The 21642-nt window shown below is 33.4% G+C and overlaps 2 protein-coding genes across 3 annotated transcripts; one reads left to right on the forward strand and one right to left on the reverse strand.

The window, feature by feature from the left end:
• Nucleotides 1-26: 26 nt before the first annotated feature.
• LOC123007554 (synaptic vesicular amine transporter) lies at nt 27-19065 on the reverse strand. 2 transcript variants are annotated; one of them, XM_044402921.1, is made up of 11 exons: nt 18904-19065; nt 13244-13401; nt 7689-7853; nt 7487-7640; nt 7275-7333; nt 6499-6765; nt 3632-3733; nt 3351-3577; nt 3116-3299; nt 2859-2992; nt 27-1070 (listed from the first exon to the last, which is right to left on the reverse strand). In XM_044402921.1, exons 2-11 carry the CDS (start codon nt 13377-13379, stop codon nt 1002-1004), a joined length of 1497 nt encoding a protein of 498 aa, XP_044258856.1. In that variant the 5' UTR covers nt 13380-13401; nt 18904-19065; the 3' UTR covers nt 27-1001. The 2 variants fall into 2 exon arrangements, with proteins under 2 accessions (XP_044258856.1, XP_044258858.1); XM_044402923.1 differs by lacking the exon at nt 18904-19065 and having other exon boundaries at nt 13244-13411.
• On the forward strand, nt 1075-2871 carry LOC123007553 (pyruvate kinase-like). Its single transcript, XM_044402920.1, has one exon. It carries the CDS (start codon nt 1130-1132, stop codon nt 2801-2803), a length of 1674 nt encoding a protein of 557 aa, XP_044258855.1. The 5' UTR covers nt 1075-1129; the 3' UTR covers nt 2804-2871.
• Nucleotides 19066-21642: the final 2577 nt, after the last annotated feature.

Here is a 21642-nt window from a genome sequence, read left to right on the forward strand (position 1 = left end):
GAGTGGAGTGTAATGAAAGCCTTTTGTAAGTTTAATAACTTTTGTTCCATTTATTGCACCACAAATTAGATAGACATTATAACATCGAACATTAAGTACCACTTATAGCCACCCTACATATCGAGTGTTAAATAGATCTCTCTAAGAGTAATGTCTAACATGCAATTAAGACTAGATCTAAACTAGGTACCACCTTGCGGCCCTATTGTTTAGCAAAAATACTTAACGGCATCACGCGATGTGCATGATTGCCCTTGTTGTTCGGACCCTTACCAGCTTTAAACGAAAATGTTTTTATTTGGTCACAGGTATATTGGGACTGATTACAATGCTGATTATTGTCTCTTCACAATAATCTTCTTTGGAGCTCGGACCTCCTGAAGGTAAAATATCTGCGGAGACGACAGACAGATAAAAACACAACGACCGAGTCACAGGTTATACGGTTTGGTTATATAATTAACGATAAATAAGCATCAACATTAAGGTCCCCTTACTGCATCCTCGGGGGCTGACCCCAGCACACCAGGCTTTCCAAAAATGATGTGTTTTGATTGGCTCAGCAATTCTCTTATATGCATATTTCAGCCGAATAGTTGCTACACAAATTATAAATAAGATTAGACACTGATGAATATTATTTATGCTGTATGGCAATCATTAGCCGGGCTTGAGATGGGAGCGCCACAATTTCCACAATTTAAGCCAATGGGTTTCTGAATTCGAGGACGTCTGATTGCCTCGTCTCCCGCAGGACTGGATTATGTGCAGCCATTCACAATAATCCAAAAACGAGGGCCCCGACACAAACAATTTTGATTATTGCAACTCCCATCAAAGAGTCGATTTCGGGTACAGAAGCACAATCTTTCATATCTTACAATGCTCTAAACTTAACACAAAATAAACTCTGAAAGACTGTTCATACGCTCCCAGAGCGCGGATTAACAATACCTCATCCAAATTTTCTTTGGAACATTAAATACTAAACATTGCCAAGTTTATTCCTCTTCGTCTTCATTCTGGTACGTGACATAACGCACCGAAGTCTTCTCTTCCATCAGCAACATCTGAAAACAATGACATGATTCAATAGCAAATGACAATTTTTTGACATTTTTTTTTCATAATGGTTTGGTATAAACGAGAAAACGAAGATGAAGAACAAATTAGACCCTTCCATTGTTCTCCCCCGAAACAACTCACTGCAGGAGCTGCCAACACTTTTCTAGATCACAACTCTTTGCTTGACATTCAATCACACGCAGCTCAAGTCCGCCTAACTGGAATAATCTGTACTCTTGGACCCTCAACTACTGATGTAGAGACATTAGAAAAAATGATGGAAGCTGGAATGAACATAGCTCGCCTAGAATTCTCCCACGGCACTCAACAAACGCACATGGAATTGATCCAAAATGTGAAAACTGCTGCTGAAAATTACACTAAAAGACTCGGAGTCATGTTCCCCCTGTCTCTAGCCTTCGACACTAAAGGACCCGAAATCCAAACCGGTTACATGGAAGGTGGAATCGCCGCCGAAGTCGAATTAAAAAAGGGTGAACAAATCAAATTAACAACAGACAAGGCTTATCTCGAGAAAGGAAGCTCCAGTGTAATCTACGTCGATTATGACAATATCCAAAAAATTGTTCAAGCTGGAAATAGAATTTTCCTCGACGATGGTCTTATTTCTTTAATTTGTACCAGCGTTCAAGGCTCAGTCTTGACTTGCACTGTTGAAAACGGAGGTATGCTTGGGAGTTGCAAAAATGTGAACCTCCCAGGACTCGACGTGGACTTACCCGTCATTTCGGAAAAAGACAAAGAAGATTTACTTCTCGGAATCGAGCACGGAATTGACACTGTTTTTGCTTCTTTTATTCGCAATGCTGTTGACGTTTCTGAAGTTAGAGACGTCCTCGGGCGGGCGGGTAACAAAATTTTGGTCATTTCAAAAATTGAAAATCACCAAGGAGTGCACAATATTGACGAAATAATAAAAGCTTCCGATGGTATTATGATCGGCCGAGGCGACTTAGCTGTGGAAATCGGCCCCGAGAAGCTTTTTCTAGCCCAAAAAAGCATTATAGCAAAGTGTAACAAAGCAGGAAAACCGGTGATTTGTGCCAATCAGTTACTCCACTCGATGATAAAACGGCCTAGGCCCACACGGGCCGAATGTACCGATGTTGCAAATGCAGTTCTTGACGGTGCCGATTGCGTGATGATGACAGGGGAAACTTTTCTAGGTCTTCACCCGATTGAGTGTATTCGCACCGCCTCCAAAATTTGTAAAGAAGCAGAAGGGGCTGTTTGGTACAAACACCAGTTTAAGGACTTAACTGCGCACGTGAGGCCTCCTCTGGAAACAGTTCATGCGGTTTGTATAGCAGCAGTCGAAGCTGCGAATCAGTGTTTAGCAGCTGCGATTATTGTTACCACAGTTTCGGGAAGATCTGCTTATTTACTAGCAAAGTATCGACCAAGTTGCCCTATTATTCTGGTGACACGTGATCCGACAGTTGCAAAACAAGCTAATTTATTTAGGGGTATCATACCACTTTTTTATGAAGTCGAAAGAAAGGATGATTGGAAGAGAGATATTGAAGCGAGGATCAGCTTTGGGATTAGTTTTGGGAAATGGAGCGGATTTGTCAGGTCGGGAGACCCAATTGTGGCAGTCAATGGGTCCCAAAGAGGGTTGGGGTACACCGATACAATTAGAGTTTTGTATGTTATGAGACCTATAATGGAGGGGGACTGCACTTGTGATAAGAAAACCGGACATCATAACGTATAGTTTATTGCACAAAATTTTTTGTATAATTTTCTACAATAAAACATGTGTGACCTACCTTTTTCTCTTCTTTCGTTGGTGGATTTTTCAAACTGATGAGAAGTGGTGCGTACAGGAAATTGAGTATGGCAATGCCGAAAAGCATCCATTCGAAGCCGATTTTCTTAACTAGAGTTCCACTCAAAGCTGGGCCTGAAGTGGTACGCATGAATGAGAAAGCAGGAAATAAACACGCACAAATACCAAAAACCGCAAAAATGTGACAAAGAAAGCGTTTATTACGCAAGAACCGATTATGTTAATAATAATTATTACCAATAGCGAAACCAAGACAGAAAGCGACGTCACCGATGGCGTAGACGCTACCATAAACAGCGGTGTGTCGGATGTCAACCAAGAAACCCAATTCAGGCATCATGGAACTATCAACCATCCCTATTGCGAATCCAAGACCGGCATTTGGGACGATTAAATGGTTCATGCTTGTTGCTAGTGGTATCTGAATTATAATTTTGCAGAAAAAAAATTAAAAAAATGTTGGTTAAATTACCAGCATTAGACAAATCCCTATGATGACGAGACCCAATAGAGCGGCCAACCAACGACCCATACGATGACCTAATGGTCCAAAAAGATTCGTACCGATAAGGTACGAAATACTGGCTGGGAGAAAAGTCACTCCTTGCTTCCATCGCTCGGCACCCATCGTATCCATCATCCAGATGGGAAGAGAAGGTTCCAACATTGCAATACCCATGTTGGCAAATGTTATTGCACCTTTTGCAATCACAATTTTTTCTTGTTGTTTAGTCTAGCCGTACTATTACTTACCTGCTGCTATTACTATATAAGGATCGCTTATTAAAGCCTTTAGTGACGGTGGGTCGGATTCCTGACGAACGACCGATGGTTGTAACATCAACAATTGAAGGACTGAAAAAGTGAAATCGAACCAAAAAAATATTTCTAAATAAATTCAGCAATTTGTTGCAAAATTAATTACGATCGATTTTTAGTTGGAAAAATATGTTATGTGACAATGAATGATGTGTTTTATGGTGCCATATTTACTGTAGTGGAACGAATGAAATCACAACCTGAGAAAAACCTTCATGTTTATGAAGCATAACGTATAAATTCGCAAGCACCATATAAAGTTGCAACAAATAAAAAACGATTCAGAGATACTGAAACCCTCTACTTCTAGATGTGTACTCAAGATTTTACGGCAAATTTAGTGTGTGAAGATGAGAAATGACAAGCATTTATTTGCTCTCGGAATTCGTTTTCAATTTTCAGTATTGATTGAGGTGTAACTCGAGAAATCGTTTAAAAAGAAGCAAATTTCAGAATTAATATTAATTTATAAAAAAAATCAAAGAACATAAATAATCCATGAAATTTCGAATCAATCGGCTGAATATTTAATTCTTTTATACCGCCTTGAAATTTTAACAATTTTTTTTAATTGATATAATAAACTTTAATACTATATCTACTTATCTATAGATTCCATTATTATAAAAATATATTTTGCATTTAGTTATGTTTTTAGAGTAGGTACTTATATTTAAGCCTCATGCCTTAAACTTCTAAATCCTCTTTGCTAATGATCAGTGATCATTTTTACAACAAAAAAACTCTTTATTTGCTTTAATTAGTACGTGGGTACTCTTTGTTTATTTTAAGTAAAGAAACAGTGTTTGTTTATTCTAATTAGAACAAAGAAAGTGCAGTTGACCATGTTTAAGCAAAAGAAGAGTCTTAAAACAAATACTTTTATAAAAATGCAATTTTAAGTAAGGTGAACATGCATTTCTCCTATATGGCGTAATACCTGAATAGCAAACCTTAACTTCAAAAAATCATATCTTAAAAACTACTCGGTATATTATTTTAAAAATTTGGATTCTAACTAATAAAAAGATGCTCTACACGATGGTGACGAAGAAAAAAAAATTAATCGTAGGGTTTTTCCTAGATTACTTCGATTTACTTCGAACTTCTTCGAACACTGTTCGAAGAAAAGTTTGCCAATATTCAATTTCAAATTGCATATCATTCTAAAGGGCAAGTCCATCTCTTTAGAATGGTCTTTATTTGAAGGAAATCGGCCTAACAGTTATTGAGTACTGATTTTTTTAAGTTAAAGTATTTTAAATTCATTTAAATTAGAAAAAAAAAATTAGTTCAGTGTGTGTGCATTTGATTTGTGTCACTGAGACGAACAAAATGATGTAAAATTTGTCAAGTTGTCACATGACTTTTTTTGTCGCCCTGTATAGCAGAGAAGAGACAAAAAAAAGTGTAGCAATAAAGCGTTCAGTAAACAATTCAATTTTATTCGGTATAAAATGATAAATTTAATGCTCAGTATTTAACAAATGTTTGCATGGTAAAAAACTAGAAATGATCAGTTTAATATAATATGTTGCACAGCAAAAATTATAAAATATAAGTAGAGTACGCACAGTATTTTATTATAATTTGTTCAGCATAAAAGTACACAATAGAAAAATCCAATTTGCACAGTAAAAATAATAAACGTTTAGTAACTTCAAAATTGGTAAAATAACATAAAATTTGGGTAACAGTCTTGGTTGCATAACAGTGTATGGCCCCTTCGCAAGAACATATTTTTTATTCATATTTTTTATTGGTATTTGTTATTGTATTACTGAACATTCATTATTCTTCTGAACAATAGCAATCGATCTACTGAGTATTTATAATTTTGTGTACTAAGTATAACAGGGACAGAAAATAAAAACAGATTTTTTTTAATTTTTATTTATTTTATTATCTATTTTATTTTTATTTAATAATATTATTTAATTTTTAGAAACCCATAACAGTAGCTGTCAAACTAATCACTGTTTCATTAATAGTCATAAACTGCTGTTTGTCAGGAACAATTATCATTTGTTCTATCAAGAGACGGCCTGAATATGATTCTAGTTTATCTATCTTAATCACTAACTAACTTAAAACGTTGTAATTTTTGAAAGGGTGAACAAACTAGAGAAGATTATCCAATTTTTCAAAATTTGTAATCGAGTTCGTATTAAAATATGTATTATTGATTGCATCTTACAGGCGTAGGCCACGTAAAATTATGTGAAACACCCTGTATGTATATCAAACATGTCCAACTGAAATTCATCAGACTTAACAACTCTTTTAGAAAACTTATTATACACAAAAAATGTATTATTTTAAAAGAAATAAAGGGTGTTTTTTTTTTAATTTGGCGTCAAAGCTATAAGTTATGCATGAAAATTGTGGTTCATTCACTACACACTGATAAATAAACAACTGTTGTACCAAACGATTTCTATATCTAAAAATATTAATTATTCTTGATGGTAGGTCTAGAAATAAATAAATCGTAATTCATTTCGTTCGTGTGCTTTTGTTCTCGTCTAATTCTAGAGTATGTAGTTATCATAAAATATACATATTAGTTCTTTCACTGTAGTATAAAAGAGGTCGAAGTGCCTTAAACGTTTAACTTTTTTAATATAGTACCTACTTTAAAAACAGGGCAAAATCCCTAAAATTTAAACTTTTAAATTCTTGAAATTTTAATATTAAAATATATTTTAATAGAATATACATAATTTATTAGAATCGATATATTTTACACCTAAAAATCATTTTGTCTTGAACATGCATTTACGTATATAGTAGCAACTTACGGCCGTCGCCGAGAGCTAGCGCCGACAGGATAAGAAACGGCGCCGATTTCCCCACAAACTCGTACATGACCCCTCCGAAAGGAGGCCCGATGAGAACCCCAAGTGCCAATCCACCCAATGCAATCCCCATTGCATTTCCTCGTTCTTTGTCATCAGGGTATCTTTCAGCTAACATTCCCATGCCGGATACGCTGGAGCAGGAAGATCCGACTCCTTGGAGTGCCCTCGCAATGAACAAAACGCTGTAGCTTCGACCGAATGCAAATACTGAAATAGACAATTCCAATTAGTCATTTGGAAAAAATCCGAGATTATTCCTTGAAGGGATGCGAATCGTGTTTTATTTTGTCTACGGCGCACCTCCATTAGTCTCAGAGTCGACTCCTATTAGCGCAGCTTCCGGAAGTGATTTAATTAGGACCACTTATACGTGGAATTATCACAAAGCGCCTTCAGATGTTCGCCCTTTTACACTAACCAATTTATCGGGTGTTTAATCAGGACATCGAGAAGGGATCGATTCGTACATGTATGAAATTTTAAAGAAAAAAAAAGTGAAATGAATTTGCCAAAACGTCTGATCTCATTAATTAAAAGAGACAGTGAAACCTTCTAATTATGAAAGTTTACATTGAAAATGTAATTTAATTTGTTTCACCGAGACTTTGCACGACGACACCGCGAAAATTTACAATTAAAATAGCCGATTATGTAAACACCAGAAAATTTTTCATTAAATCGGCTATTTAGGCGTAATCGAAAAAAGTTTTACTTACTTATTGTTGAAAGAAACATTATGACGAAACCTGCAAACATGGGGACGCTGTAGCCTATTCTGAAAAATGATTAAAAATCAATTAAAATTTCTTGTGTTTCAGTTTCAAGACTTTCTCTATATTAATTCAACTCTAATTTTCCTAGAAAACAATTTCTTATTGCTTGAAAGGCGAAAAACACAAAGTGAATGTGTTAAAAAATCTCTAGTTACTTGTGAGTTAGAGGTCCAACGAATGGATTTGCCAGTAACTGCACAAATGCCTTCGAAGCAAACATCATTCCCACTTGCACTGTTTCTTGGACTAGATCCTTGTGTCTTAATTCTTTTTCTTCCGTTTCAGGATCTAGCGTTGTTGTTATGTTATCTGCAAGAAAACAATGTTTTGCGTTACTTTGGCATTGTAGGGATTTACCCAAATAGTTCGATGTCGTAGCAGTAATGTTGACATCTAGATTTTTCATATACTTTGCACATGGATTCGGAGTTGGTGTAGCCTTTGTTGTTATGGCTCGACTCGGCTTATCCAAAGGCGCGTCGGGATGATTGATGTCGTACAAAAATTCCGGAATAATCGGAACTGAAAACAAGATTGCGGTATTTTGGTTTAATTTTTAATCAGAAGTTGAAGAATCATGGGATGTGCCAATATTGAGACAATTGATTCGAGCCGAGTATTGGCTCAAATGAGAGAATTTGTTCTCTAATTAGTTGAAACGTCGCAGCAATACGAGGATTTTCCTTCCATCTTTCGAGACTTCGAACTTTAATTAATGATGCTTAAAACTTCTAAGTGGGCTTTCTCCTATGACTTTGCTGTAATAATTACTTTCGGTAGTTATGACCCAATTTGAAAAAAATCACACACCAAGAGGCGATTATGAAGCTGTTGCAGAGTTTTGAGAGTGAAATTGATTCCAAAAGTAATTACGATGAGCTACTGAGACTAACTTGAATTAGGTTTCGCCGTCATGGTTACTGATTTCAATTAGGTGACCTTAATATCCATCGCGGACAAGATATCCCCTTCGTAATTTTAAATTTATTAATGTTTCATTAAAACTAAACATTCGCAATATTTCTATCACTGCAATCTCAAAAACGTTTTCATTATGTTGCTATTATTGTCTAAAATATGCAACTCGAGCGTGACATTATGTAAGTGCCACGCGCCACTTGAACTCGAGCAACAAACCGTAACGGCGTTTCAGGTTTTTCATTGTACATTCTTTAACAATTTAGTCTCAATCATAAAGAAAGTGGTACTTTTGCATCAGATGATAACAATAAATTTGGATATGAAGTCCAACTTAGCATAAAATAGATTTCAAATTTAGGTGGTTTGTCGCAAAATCATATTATTTGCCAACCTGTAGGATGTGATCAATAAACGATGATAGATTGAATCGTGCGAGAAAGGATCTCAAAGATGCTACATTTTCATTTTATGTTTCATTGTTTCCTTAAAATTAATCATCGAAAATGAAGTGATTTTCAATTATTTCGTTACCACATATGAACGAATCGATTGTTACAATAAAACCGCGATTAGGAAAGTTAATTACATAATAATTAATTTACTGCGTACATTACATTAATTATTCTAACACGTAGTGAAGTGTGTATATTAGTACAACCGCCAAAAAGGTGAAAAATAATGCAAATGTGTAATTATACAGAAATTTATTTCTTACAACTTCCATTTAAAACAAAAATAAACATAACTGAATTTAAATCTCACATAAAATTAGTGACGTAATACACAATGCTGGTATGTGATTTATTACAAATTTCTAAACCATGACATTTTTCACTTTCTTTTTATTGAATCGTAAAATTGTCACAGTTAATAAAATGTATTCACCCTCTGACTCTATAACGTGCCTATCGTCTTTAACACGAACCATTGAAGAGGTAAAACTACAAAATAAAACAAAGATATTACAATAATTAATTTTTAAATGTCATTGGGTGATTGGGTTGTAAAAACACCCACAAGAATCGGTTTAAAATCTATTTTTTTCAAATATATGGTTCCCACGAGTGCAATTATTATTACTAATACCTACTCCTATTTATTTTCAAAACGTTTGTTTGAGATAGGCAACCAGTATTGAGTAAGTTTAAAATCATATTGGAATTTTTTCTCAAATTAAATATAATTCCTTAGATCCTCTTACAGGGGCTTTTCCGAAGCTTTCCCCCCGATTCCTTTTTATTGGATATAAAATTTTCCAATGCTATCTTATAAAGTGCATCTGGTTAAACAATGGTCAATTTAAATGAGTCTTTGTGTTGATAAGTAACTATACGGCTATTGTAACTCGGAGAGGAGAATTATCTTGACTAATGAGAATGACCACAGATGCGAAACAATTAACTCGACCTTACAATCGCCCTATTATACTTACCCTCGGGGAAGATAACAAGCGTTTACAGTTAATTCATTTCACAGATAAACCAATGCAGGTCTTGAGGATTTTCACGAAAAAATAACTGTGATACTTAATTGAGGAAATCGTTAAGCTGGGAAGATTCACTTAAATTTTACATCAGAAATGGCTTCTCTCTCGGTATTTTTCACTGTCACACATTTCTATATTCCAACAAATTAACAAAGTTTTAATTATTTCTCGAGACTACAATAATGTGGATTGAGAAATACGAGAGATTGTCTTCGGCCGTAAAACTAAGATTTTAATGGATTTCACTCCCGAGGACTTAATTTATTTGTTTCAGTGGGTTAGTGTGTGGATTTGATGTGTTTTTCAAGCAGACGTAAAATTTATTGTCTCCTGGTGCGATTTTTAAAATTCATTTAATTTAAAATAATTGAATTATTAAATTTTGTGATCCTTGTGACATAATCCAGGTTTTTAACGTTGCTAATAAAAGCGTCCATTAAATTTGCTTTCAAGGAATGCCATTCCTGGTCATTATATTTGATCTAAAACGTTTGATGGTGATTCCGTTTTAGAGCAGAATAAAATTCTATAATTTTATGACACTTTATTTCTCACAGTAAATTGTGCCATTATGTTGTCGAGCCACTTCACTTCCAACCTTTTGCTTCACTACATTTACAATTCAAGGGTCCTCCCTTTTAAAACAATTACTGCACCGCTTTTGTCAAGCAAGTGAAAATTGCTTCGTTCGAATGAAATTTTTCAAAGGTTGCGCCGATATTGCCTCTCTTTTATATGTTTTGAAAATGAAGTTTAGCTATATCAAAGAATTTAGCAGATAATATTATCAAAAGTGTGATGAGAGTGAGCTGCAGAGATGGGAGGAGGTGTGAACTTATCGCCTGGATAACTCCTAAAAGCCACCACTCGCTTTTCATGTTTAATGCAATACGTCAGCCTGAGCAATCAACCAGAAGAAGTGGTTGACTACCCAAAAAATTCGCTCTTACGAAACGTACACAATGCACAAGTCATTAGTTAAACGAGCAGAGCGTGTAATGACTCATTTGTAGCGTACTTTAACATCTTTGTGGTAATTTATCTGATTCGATCCCGAGAGGAAAGATCAACAAATACATTTGATTCAATGAAAAAGAATAAGGGTTCGGAGTTGTTGACAGCCTGTTTAAAAATGGATGAGCGCATTTGTTAACTCCAAGCATACCTACTAACTAAAACCATTACACTGATAAGAAATCCACTCGGGCGTGGAAATATCGACGGCGATAACATTTGCAATGGATGTGGCCGTCGAGGTAATAGTCTGGGTTAGCTCAAGAGCTTCCGAAAGTCCGGTAACTAGGCACGAAAATGCCTAATTGACTCGGAGATGCTGCATTATCAGCGACATCGCAACCCAGTTTATAAACTCTTCGTACGTTTCAACTAATCCTAAACTTCATTAATATTCTTCAAAATTGAAAAGTTTCAAGCTTAGATCACTGCGTAGGCTTGAAAGCAATGTTTCATAATATTGGTAAAACACAATTACGTAAAACTGTGTTAATTGAATCGGACTTGGAGTGCTTTGACCACCGCAAACCAAAGGACTCTTCATACATGAATGAGACCAGCCTGCTACGTCATCAACAGAATTCCAACACTTGACCCGGAAATTTGCACGAGGTATTTTTAGGAAACTATAGCACAACGTTGCCGTAGAAAACCTTCCAAAACAATTAGCCGAGTAAACAAGAAGCATTATTTTTTTACAAAAAATAAATCACTATAAATTATTATTTTAATTTTTTAGATTTAAAAAGGTGGTGAATTTTGGAACTCTTTTCTTATATATTCTTTATTTTTATAAAATGGTCAAATTAAAAAAGATATTTTTCCTAAAAGTAAAATATAAAAAACTGCAAAACAGCTATAGAAAAATTAGTATCAATAATACCGAGTTACTTCTCGTTTTAAATCAATTTAAATGCTTAATTATATTACTCATTTAATGAAATCGAATAGTTGATTTAATAAAGTGCTGTAAAAACTCATAAATCATTCCTTAACAAACAAACGTCTAAAAATAAACTAAGAAATAAAATGAAAAGCCAGAATAAAATATATATCGGAGGAAAGAGATTGAGAAATGATGATTGATATTGATTAAAAGAATTAAAAAAATATAAAGAATTATCAAGCTCAATAGGTTTTTGAATAATATAAAAACTCCGAAGTCGATGTTTCATTTCTTTTTTTAAAACTAAGTAAAATATTTTATCCGAAAACGTCAATAAAGTGACAACTGTGTGTAGATTTCTTTAACCGAAAGTTTTATTTTTAATCCAAGACATAAACTTTTACTTGCAGTCGTTTAGACACAAAGGTGTCAATTTTTTTGACGTTTGCTTAGCTGAATTATTTGCCTCACTACGTGAGACCACTAAAGTATCATTTTTGGTTCTAATAACATAATACCCAATACAGGGAGTTTCAGAACTCGCGACCCAGAGAAAAATGCTAAGTATAAGTTAAAAACATGGAAAAAATCTTAAGAAAATCTATCTATAAAAATTTCGAAATTATAAAGTTTAAATTTTGCAGTTCGACTATTTATTTCTGTTGGAAAAATAAATTTACATGTTTTTTTTAGTAGAGAAAACACAGAAGCGGTATCGTAAATTGGTAACTATGTATATGTATGTATGTGTGGCTTTTATTGGCAAAGTCAAAAAAATGATGTAAAATTGTTTGTCAGACAGAATTTAGAGGGGCGAGTTCTGAAATAAACTGTAGATAAAATATCGTTTTATTTTCAGTTATAATCGAAGTTGTTCCTTCATTCTAGTTTTGTATGAAATTTGTGCTCGTTGTACTCATAGTTATGTTTTTACTTCAGAAAATGTAAAAATTTTAAAAAGTGGTTAAAACTCGAGTAAAATTTCAAAAATGAGTTGCTTTGCGAGAATTATATACGCAATGATCAAACAAATTTGAGGCCGAAGTCGACTTTCAGAAACAGTCTTTGAATTCTTTGCGAATAAGTGGAACTTGTGCCTTTGAAAAAGGTCTCCTTAATTTTGGCAGAATTATTTTGAGTTTAACAGTGTTTTATTAGTAATTACCGTTTTTCCAAATTTTGATCAAAGTTGCGATGTTTTATGTAAATCTTTTGTAAAACTTGTGATGATTGTTAACAAAAGATAACAAAATTGCACTTTTTTGCAAAGACATTTTAAGTTCCGGGGTGGCAATTACATTAATTTTTGCGACAGTTACAATAAAACTATAATAAAAATCAAGAGGTAAATACATTGAAATTAGTCAATCAAGTAAATATTTTTAAGGAAAGAAAGTGACTTTAAGAAACGTATTGTCTGAATTATAATTTATATATTTTAAGTGAAAGTGTCGTAAAATTCAAATTTTGGATGCAGAGAGATTAATTTAAAAAAATATGTAAATTAAAATAAAAGTACAGAAGCTAGGAAAAAAAGTTCATGTAACCAAATTCACTGTCTTTAGAGTTAAAATTATGGTAAAATAATAATTTTTTGTTACTTACCGACGGTGGTAAGGAGCATGTTGTCCAAAAGTAGCGCAATGGCGACGATGACGAGCACGAGGCGGCGCGACTCCCGGCATCTCTGCACCCAACCGCCGAACCGAGTTCCTGCCACCCATTCGTTAACCACGGTCATGATGACTTTAAACTCCTATAATCTGAAACACACTTTTCATTTTAATTTGTATCACGATTTGAATATCACTTTGTGTTTATTCAGCCAAAAATGAAAAGGTCTTACTTTCCTCTGTTCAGAGGTGATTATGTAAATAGTGTTTGGATGGGAACATTATAACACCAGCAGCTGCGTTACCACCAAGAAAACAACTTGATGTTTCATAAAAACATAAGTCATATTGTGTCGACAAATTGACTTAAATTAATTTCAACAAATGCAATTTTGTTCGTTTTTTACTACGGCGGAATCTCGGATTTGACTGAAGAAATTTAAGTCCCCGCTAGTCCCAAGAGTATAAGAATCAAAAATCTCGACGTTGACTAGATCTTATCTGATTATACCGCAATACCGCGGAAGATTTCTTTTATTGCTATATTTCCTCTTTGAGATTTACTATTAGAGCTTCTATTAAACTGGCAATAAAAACAAATCCAATAAGCCGCTTTTAGTAATAATTGCCATAATAATAATTTCACTAAAATCTCAAAAAAATTGGTAATGATTAATTTTGTCACGTCTGTTGTTATTTATTTCGTTCCATTTCACGTCCAAGAAAAGGTGTTTCTCAATCTTTTCCCTTTCCAACCTGAAAGCATATTATTGTACTTTGTGATGAGCGAGAATGACGAATCGCCTCTGTTTTTAAGTGAGGACTGTAGTAATAACAATACATTTCCAGCTTAGCGACTTAAATCGCATGGGAAAATATCCATACCGGAGTGTTTTAGTGATTGTGTCCCCAGAGATGGTCTTCGAAACATTCCTGCGTGTTCAGAATACGCTACGAATTGCTGTCTACATTGAAAAACGTTGGTTACTAATTTTAACGATTATTTGAAACGTACAGTCATAATTTTCGGCAAGTTTCGAATAACTCTGGAATTTGTTAACGAATAAACTTCATAACTTTGGCCGAAGAAAAAAAAACAATAAGCTGCAAAAACAAACAAACAATAGCTTTAGCTGAGGCACACTTTTTCACTCTAAATGAAAAATATAATATAATCCACGATCTCCACTCGTTTCAAACACAAGAGACAAGTTTAACCAGGCATGAATGGAACCGATCATCATTGCTAATTGTATGTATAGCACGCCTCGCGGAAGCCATCTGCTCGTATTCACAGATCTAAATCCAATAACGTCAACAAACTAAGTCGGCTGTAATCTTATCATGATTGGAATGGTACGAAATACTCTATTTCCCTCCCACTATAACCTTGTTACTTGCAAGATAAAAAATACTCAATTTCAGCGTGTTACACTTTTCAGCCTAGTTTAGTCGAGTACTTGAAAATTTTCTATTCGTGAATTATTCGCTGATCTTATCGAATTGAAGCCAATCGAGAACATAAACTGCATCGGAGATGAATTCTGTTATCGAAATAAGACTCTCTATTAGCTCGCTTACCACAAAAATGTGAATTTTAATCTCCGATTGCTTTCTTAACATGAAGGAGTTTTTAAATTTTTTCATACCTAATTTAAGCACAATTCGACACTCACCCCACTTTTTAAAAACAAATCCACAAATACAATTTTACACATACTTTTAAAAATACTTACCTATCAACTCAAATAAAAAAATAGAACTTTAAAATCTTGAAAATATAAAAGAGAATTCAAATTCTTTTATTATTTCATTGTTCGTTTTATTTTTTGTATGCAAAAATTGGTTGTTTAAGGGTTTCGGAGTTGGTCTAAACCTGTGCGACCGTTTATGACTTGTTTTGTTCTGATATACGTTTTCTTAGAAAATAATAACTCCCGAATATTGCGGTCCAGTGCACCAGTTTGTCATTGTTGGCTGCGTTATTGATCCCAACGTCGATCACAAAACTATGCCAAAAGCTGTTACTTTTTCACTGCTTTCACCTTCCCTTATAAAATTCCTATAATAACCGAAATTTATAGTAAGACATCTTGTTTTATCGTGGCCGTAAATATTGCGCTTACTTCTTTGTTGCTTGAATTTTTAATTCCATATCGAAGTTTATACGCTTTGATCTATTCTTATAATGGTGCAAAATGAATTTCGTCTCACGCACAAACGTTTGAACTTTTAATTTCCTGCTTTCAGAGACATTCGCTCTTCATATTCGAGCGCTTTAACCCCATTCTGGCGACTTTTCCTACTTCAAAAGACGACTTAATTCCTGCCAATTGTCATATTAAAATTACCCGATTGGATTAACGATTTGACACAAAATAAGAGCCACTTCGGCTGCTTGCTGTACACACAATACGGTTCATCAGGCGTGTTTGCTCTCTACTAATCGGTAAAACCAATTATTTTGTTTACTTCTGTTTAAACTAGATTAATTTAAAGCTTCACTAGTTTATGAAGTGATAATTGTGTTACAAAACGGCTGGTTTAATACAGTTTTGCCTTAAAATTCTTTTGAACGGTCACCAATGTGTTGAACAAGTTTTAGGCAAGTAATTTTGCGAATACCTACACCTGTCATTTTAATAATTATCCAAACCCTTTAAAAGCTAGCGTGCGATGCCTTAATGGTGTTTTCGTCAAAGTTTGATGTAAACCAACTAAACACATGTTTAAACATGCATTAAATGAGATATAATATTTCATAAAATAATCAATTGTGTGTCCCAGATCTGAAAAATTGATTATTGTGAGGAAGAAAACTAAACCGTATCGTAAAGTTCTAGGAGTAAGCCCCTACGGCTGATTTATACAAATCCGGCGTCTTACCTGTCTAAAAAGAAACAACATCAAATGATTTCCCTTCAATGCATCACATGTGAACCTTATTTTATGTTCTCGAGTTTTGTATGCATCTCCGGAGTTGAAAGAGCGTCCGTTTTCCAAGTTTTACGATCAATAAACCAAGCTAAAAATGTCATTTACGACCATTATTTCAAATAACAGACGTAAAGATTGTTAAATTATCATCATTTAATAAATATGTTGATTTATTAGAAAAAAAAACGTGTCACTCTCCCGGCGCATCCACCATTTTCAATTAATTGCATTAATATCGAATTTTCGCTGTTGTAAAATTGATAATGTAATTTAGCCCACGCTGACGCCGTAAAAACGGATAAGTGTATTCGTGGATTTGCCTAAGTGGTGCTCTATTTCATTTTTAAGAACGCACTTGTTGCTCTTATGGAAAGAATTTGTAATAAAATTTCGGGTTTCATGTAAAATCTGTTAATAAATCGGTAAATTCAGACAAAATGTTCTTGAGAGAAAAAGGGAAATCTCGTTTTCACTTTCGTGGTGTCTTTTCCAGAATTTGACTCAAGCAAATAGCAAATGTGCAATCGATCAATGATATCTGAACAGAATTTGGGCGATTAAAAACTTTCGTAAACTAGGAATTATCACAAAAATATTAGTTTTTGTAGAAAAAAAGTTCTAATAAAAATCACATTTAAATTCTTCTTTTTCTTTTTTTCTTCTTTCTTATTTTTCAGCTTTCCGTTTTTGATATACAGTCAAATTATGAAATAATCTTATTAAAACTAAAAATATTTTGTTTTGACGAAAATGCTCGAACAGGTGAATTTTCTTTTTAAAAAATACATAATTTTCCAGTTGATTTTACACTTTTTGGTTTTTGAGTAATGACGTCATCGTCGCTTTTTTTAAATAGAAACCACTACTTTTTTAGCAGGTTTTTGAAAAAAACACCAAAAAAGTGAAATAATATCGACAAAAAACAAACAAACAATTTTAAATCAAGTTGAGAATTTTGTATTTAAAAAAAATTGACCAGTTACAGCATTTTTGTAAAAAACTAAATATTTTCAGTTTTAATAAATAAGATTATTCCATAATCTTGCCGCTCACTGTATACATTTTTATATCCCTTGAATACGGTTCTGCTTCTCAAAATGGAAAATTCGTAGACATTGAGAAAGGTGCTAATTAATAATTAGTTTGTATGGATTTTTAATATTAGATATTTTGAACATGATAATCTATGATAACAGCTCAAAATGTAAAAAAATAATTTAAAAAACGTATCCACCTCGGCCTACGGGCTTGGTAAGGTAAATCTTTTCTTGTGTGACTTACGAATATTAACATACTTGTACCATAATATAAACATACTTGTACCATAAATACATAATCATAAATACAATAAATAAAATAAAAAACTTTCTGATATTAATATCAATATATTTTATAAAACCACTTTAATATTTTATGGAAAATAAAAATTTTAACAATTTTTTAACAAATATTTCCTCGGCGTGATGCGACCATCTAATTGAAATCAAATGAAATTTCACTACGAGAGTATTTTATTATTCATACAACAATTAACAGCAGTGACATAAACACGCACAAACTGACAAATCATTTTCATAATTGGATTTGCACAACTCACAATTTCCAAAAATATTTTCTTAATCATATTGGTAATAAAGTTCTTTTTTAAAAAAATTATTATTATGAAGATAGTGATGACTTTTCTTGTTTTGAAAACAGTTTAAAAATCTGCACAAAACGTAAACAAAAAATCAAATATTTATTATATTTTAACTTTGCTTTCTGTTGCCACGATAACGAGTATCAAGTTTGTTTCAGCTGCAGTATCTAACTTGTTGCTCTTCACTTTTAGTTTATATCGAGCGATCAAGATAATTTGTAATCGAGTCATCGCTGCATCTGAGAACGTATGTCTGTTTTTGAACTAACTTCACGGGAAACGTCAAATAAAATGATAAGTCGTAAGGTAAAACGGTAAAATGGGCTGGAATTAGTCGCCGACGTATAATAATACGAGTAGGACCGTTCCTTTTTAAAGGTAAATTATCACTTTAGTTATTACAATCATCACCTTTTTGATCATGCCATTTTACCTGAAATTTTACAGACATACGTTTTCGGATCCAAAGATGACTCGATTACAAATTATCTTGATCGCTCGATAGAATAACACTATTTTAATTTTTTAAATTTTACACAATTTTTTCCAAGTAACAAGTATGAAATATGCGAATTTATAGTGAACCTAATAAAAATAGGTTAATTTCGTATCGAAAATGGAATGTGATTTTATAAACCATAAAAATATAGGTATGTGGGTGGATTAACTTAAAACCATAAAAACTACTGTTGTACAAGTAAAAAAAAGTTTAAAAAAGTACGGACTTCACTAAGAAAAAACAATTTTTGTACATACTAGTTTTTTATTATAAAAACAAAACAAATTTAACATTATGCTAGATAAATACGATTCGATAGATGCGATAGGTAATCGAATTTGTCGCAAGTTTGCAAAGAATTAAATCGCGCCGTCGCTGCATCGAAGTAATTAATTCGTTTGTAGGTCCAAAGCAATTAGCCTTGTTAACTGAGTTATGAAAAAGCGTTGAAAAATTTTTAAAAGAAAATCGTCTGAAATCGAATTAGAGCGTTTTCCGGTGTCGCCGGTGTGGGCCCCGAATCAACAAGTACCATGGTAAGTAAGGATGTGAGAAGTCAACATGCGGTGGTACTTACATGTGCGGGTGGCGAGGAGCCCCTGCAGTGGACTGGCGAGTGGCTAGTCCATGGCGGACAGGCTGCCAGGGGCCTGCCGCCTCGTCGTGCCCGTCGCCTCTGACTCGCGCCACCGACTCGGCCGTACTCTCGTCCTGCAGATTCGCGATTGCGCAAGGACTCGGTCACCACGCGCCGACTGGCATCACCAGGTCTCCGTCGCTGATATCATCCCCGCCGGCCCACTCAAAACAGCCCCATTGGTCGGTTCACGCATGCCATTTGTTATGGTCTGGCCACTTGTTGGACCTACGAGTTAACTACACCCAGGAAAGAGGACGATACATGGGCTGCTTCCGCACAGGAAGCGGGTCGTACCACTCCAATGCCGGATTTAATCTTGTTGGGGTAGGAAAATTTTACATTTGGAAAATTGAGTTTATGGGAAGATAATTTAATGAAGGCAGTGTTACTCAACCTTTCACCAGATTTTTCAGAATATTTACGCTTTCAGTAAACCATATTTAACAAAAAATATAGGGTAACCACAATTGTAACTAAAATTATGATTCAGAAATTTGTGTAGATTGTTCAATACTAATTCCAAGTTAATTAATAATTAGCCCGGCGCATCCACCAGTTTCATTCAATTCACATCACAACATTTATTTTAAAGATCATTACTAATTATTGCAATTTACAATACTGATATAAAGCGTTCGACCAAAATCTTAAAATCGCTTTTATTTTTAAAATTTAATATAAAGTAGTTGACAACAAATAGATTTTCATTTATCGCCCGATATTTTTTCTATTTCTGATTATTGTGTTTTTATGTTTCTTTTCATATACAAGGTGATTCTTCAAAAGCCTACATTAGAAACTATTTAACTTCTAATGCACGTAGAAAAACCCTCTGCGATAAGTAAATATTTTTTTTTTGTATTCGATAAACAAAGGTTCGAAGAGTTTTCTAGAATTTTCGAAATTGTCAACTGACAAATTGCAGAGCTAGTATGATTTTTTGAAATTAATGATTAACAAACAGCTATAACTCAGTTTTTTTAAATGACTCAATTTTCTCAACGGAAATCGGAAGTACATCAATTTGTAGAAGGACTTTTATCAGCATGTCCTATATCTATCTCTTAAAGTTTTTTAAATAATCACGAAAAACATGTTCTTGTTTTTTATTTTTATAGTTAATTACATCAAAAATATTTTTTTCCAAATTTAACTAATGCAAAATTTAAAAAAAAAGCTCAAAAAAATTGTTTTTCTTATTTTGACGAAGAGTAGACAATGTTCAAAAACAATATGTACAATTGTTCCTTTAATTCTTTTATAAAACTTTGATCAATTGGTTCAAGAAAACGGTGTGATGGTTCGATTTAAAAGTTTACAGGACTATGGAAAGTTACCTTTTTCCCTTTTCTTTAAATCAATGTTGACGGTAAAAAAAATTTTTTTCCAATAAATCATACAAGGATCTTATCGACATTTATTCCAGTTTTTGACACTACCCTTACATTCTCTGTGTGGTCATTGGTTGCTGAGGTATCAATGATCAAAAACAAAAGAATCCTGTTTCATTTAAAGTCAGATATCTCAGCGAAACATTGACGAAAAAGAACATGAAAAAAGCATATTAAAGGTGAACGAACATGCTATCGGGCCTATGCATTGACTTAACTAAAAAAAAATTTGTGAGCCAAAAATTCACTTCTTCTTGAATTCTTTTATTAATGATGAAATCTTATGAATTTCGAAATTGTATGTAAGGAGTTAATAAAAGGGTGATTTCTACTGATTTCTTCTGTTTTCTTTTAATTTTAGCAAATTCTGTTGTAAAAAATCTGCAATGTTTCACATTGTGCAATATTTGTTCTTTGAAAAATCTTAAGAATTTACTTAAATATTATCTTATTAAGTTATATCTTAAAGCTAATTGTTTTCGAGTTATCCCTTAACGATTCTTCCATTTTTGGTAGTTTTTAATTATTTTTTATATTACTTAACTTAATGCCCTGAAAATAGAAGATTTAGTATTTTCCTGATAAACTCCATTTTTTAACCTTTTCACGTTGCAATAAACTTTTGGATTTATCTTGTTTTGTCGTTTAAGAGAAAACCGTAATCTAGGTATAAACGTTTAATTTCTACATTCTTTAAAGCTATTTTTTTTTAGATTGCCAATACGTAAATTTTTTCGAATTCTAAAAAGTGTTATTCGAAACGTTTAAATCAATGTCACACGCAAAAAAATTAAAATCTTGTAATGATTGATGGTTAAAAAATGTAGGCACTAAAATGGCTACGTTTGTAAGTAATTTTTTTATTAAACAAAGCTTTCCAAAAGAGATTAGCTTAAAAGGAAATTTATTTCAAAAATACCAAAATTTTAAAATAATCCAAATTTCAGACTCGAACCAAATATAGAGTGTGTCAGAAGTTGTGCCCCAGAGAAACATTTCAAGTAAGATAAGATACCAGGAACATGGAAAAATAGTTATTTATACGAGTTTGAGTGTAAATCGAACGCTTTATTTAACGATAACGAGTGGTTTATCATCCACGAGGTAGAATAAATAAACCGATTTACATGAAGACGAGTTGAATACAACATTTTATTCTTCGCATTAGACTCAACAAGGCTTAAACTTGCTTTAAATCTTTTAAAAGTAATCTGACGTTTCGCATTGAAAAATACCAAACAGTTGTCAAAACTTCCTTACACGGGAGAAAAACCGTAATTTTGAC

Source organism: Tribolium madens, unplaced genomic scaffold, assembly GCF_015345945.1.
Source record: "Tribolium madens isolate multiple individuals breed KSU strain unplaced genomic scaffold, Tmad_KSU_1.1 Scaffold_3;HRSCAF=73;Tcas5.2_LG2, whole genome shotgun sequence".
Taxonomy (NCBI): domain Eukaryota; kingdom Metazoa; phylum Arthropoda; class Insecta; order Coleoptera; family Tenebrionidae; genus Tribolium; species Tribolium madens.

What these genes read in the sequence shown, in the direction of transcription:
- LOC123007554 (XM_044402921.1), bottom strand. Translation starts at nt 13,379, where the DNA reads ATGACCGTGGTTAACGAATGGGTGGCAGGAACTCGGTTCGGCGGTTGG. An exon ending in TACGACATCGAACTATTTGG is followed by an intron (nt 7,641 to 7,688) that starts GTAAATCCCTAC and finishes GTTTTCTTGCAG; the next exon opens with ATAACATAACAACAACGCTA. An exon ending in TAGGGATTTGTCTAATGCTG is followed by an intron (nt 3,300 to 3,350) that starts GTAATTTAACCA and finishes ATTATAATTCAG; the next exon opens with ATACCACTAGCAACAAGCAT.
- LOC123007553 (XM_044402920.1), top strand. Translation starts at nt 1,130, where the DNA reads ATGGTTTGGTATAAACGAGAAAACGAAGATGAAGAACAAATTAGACCC.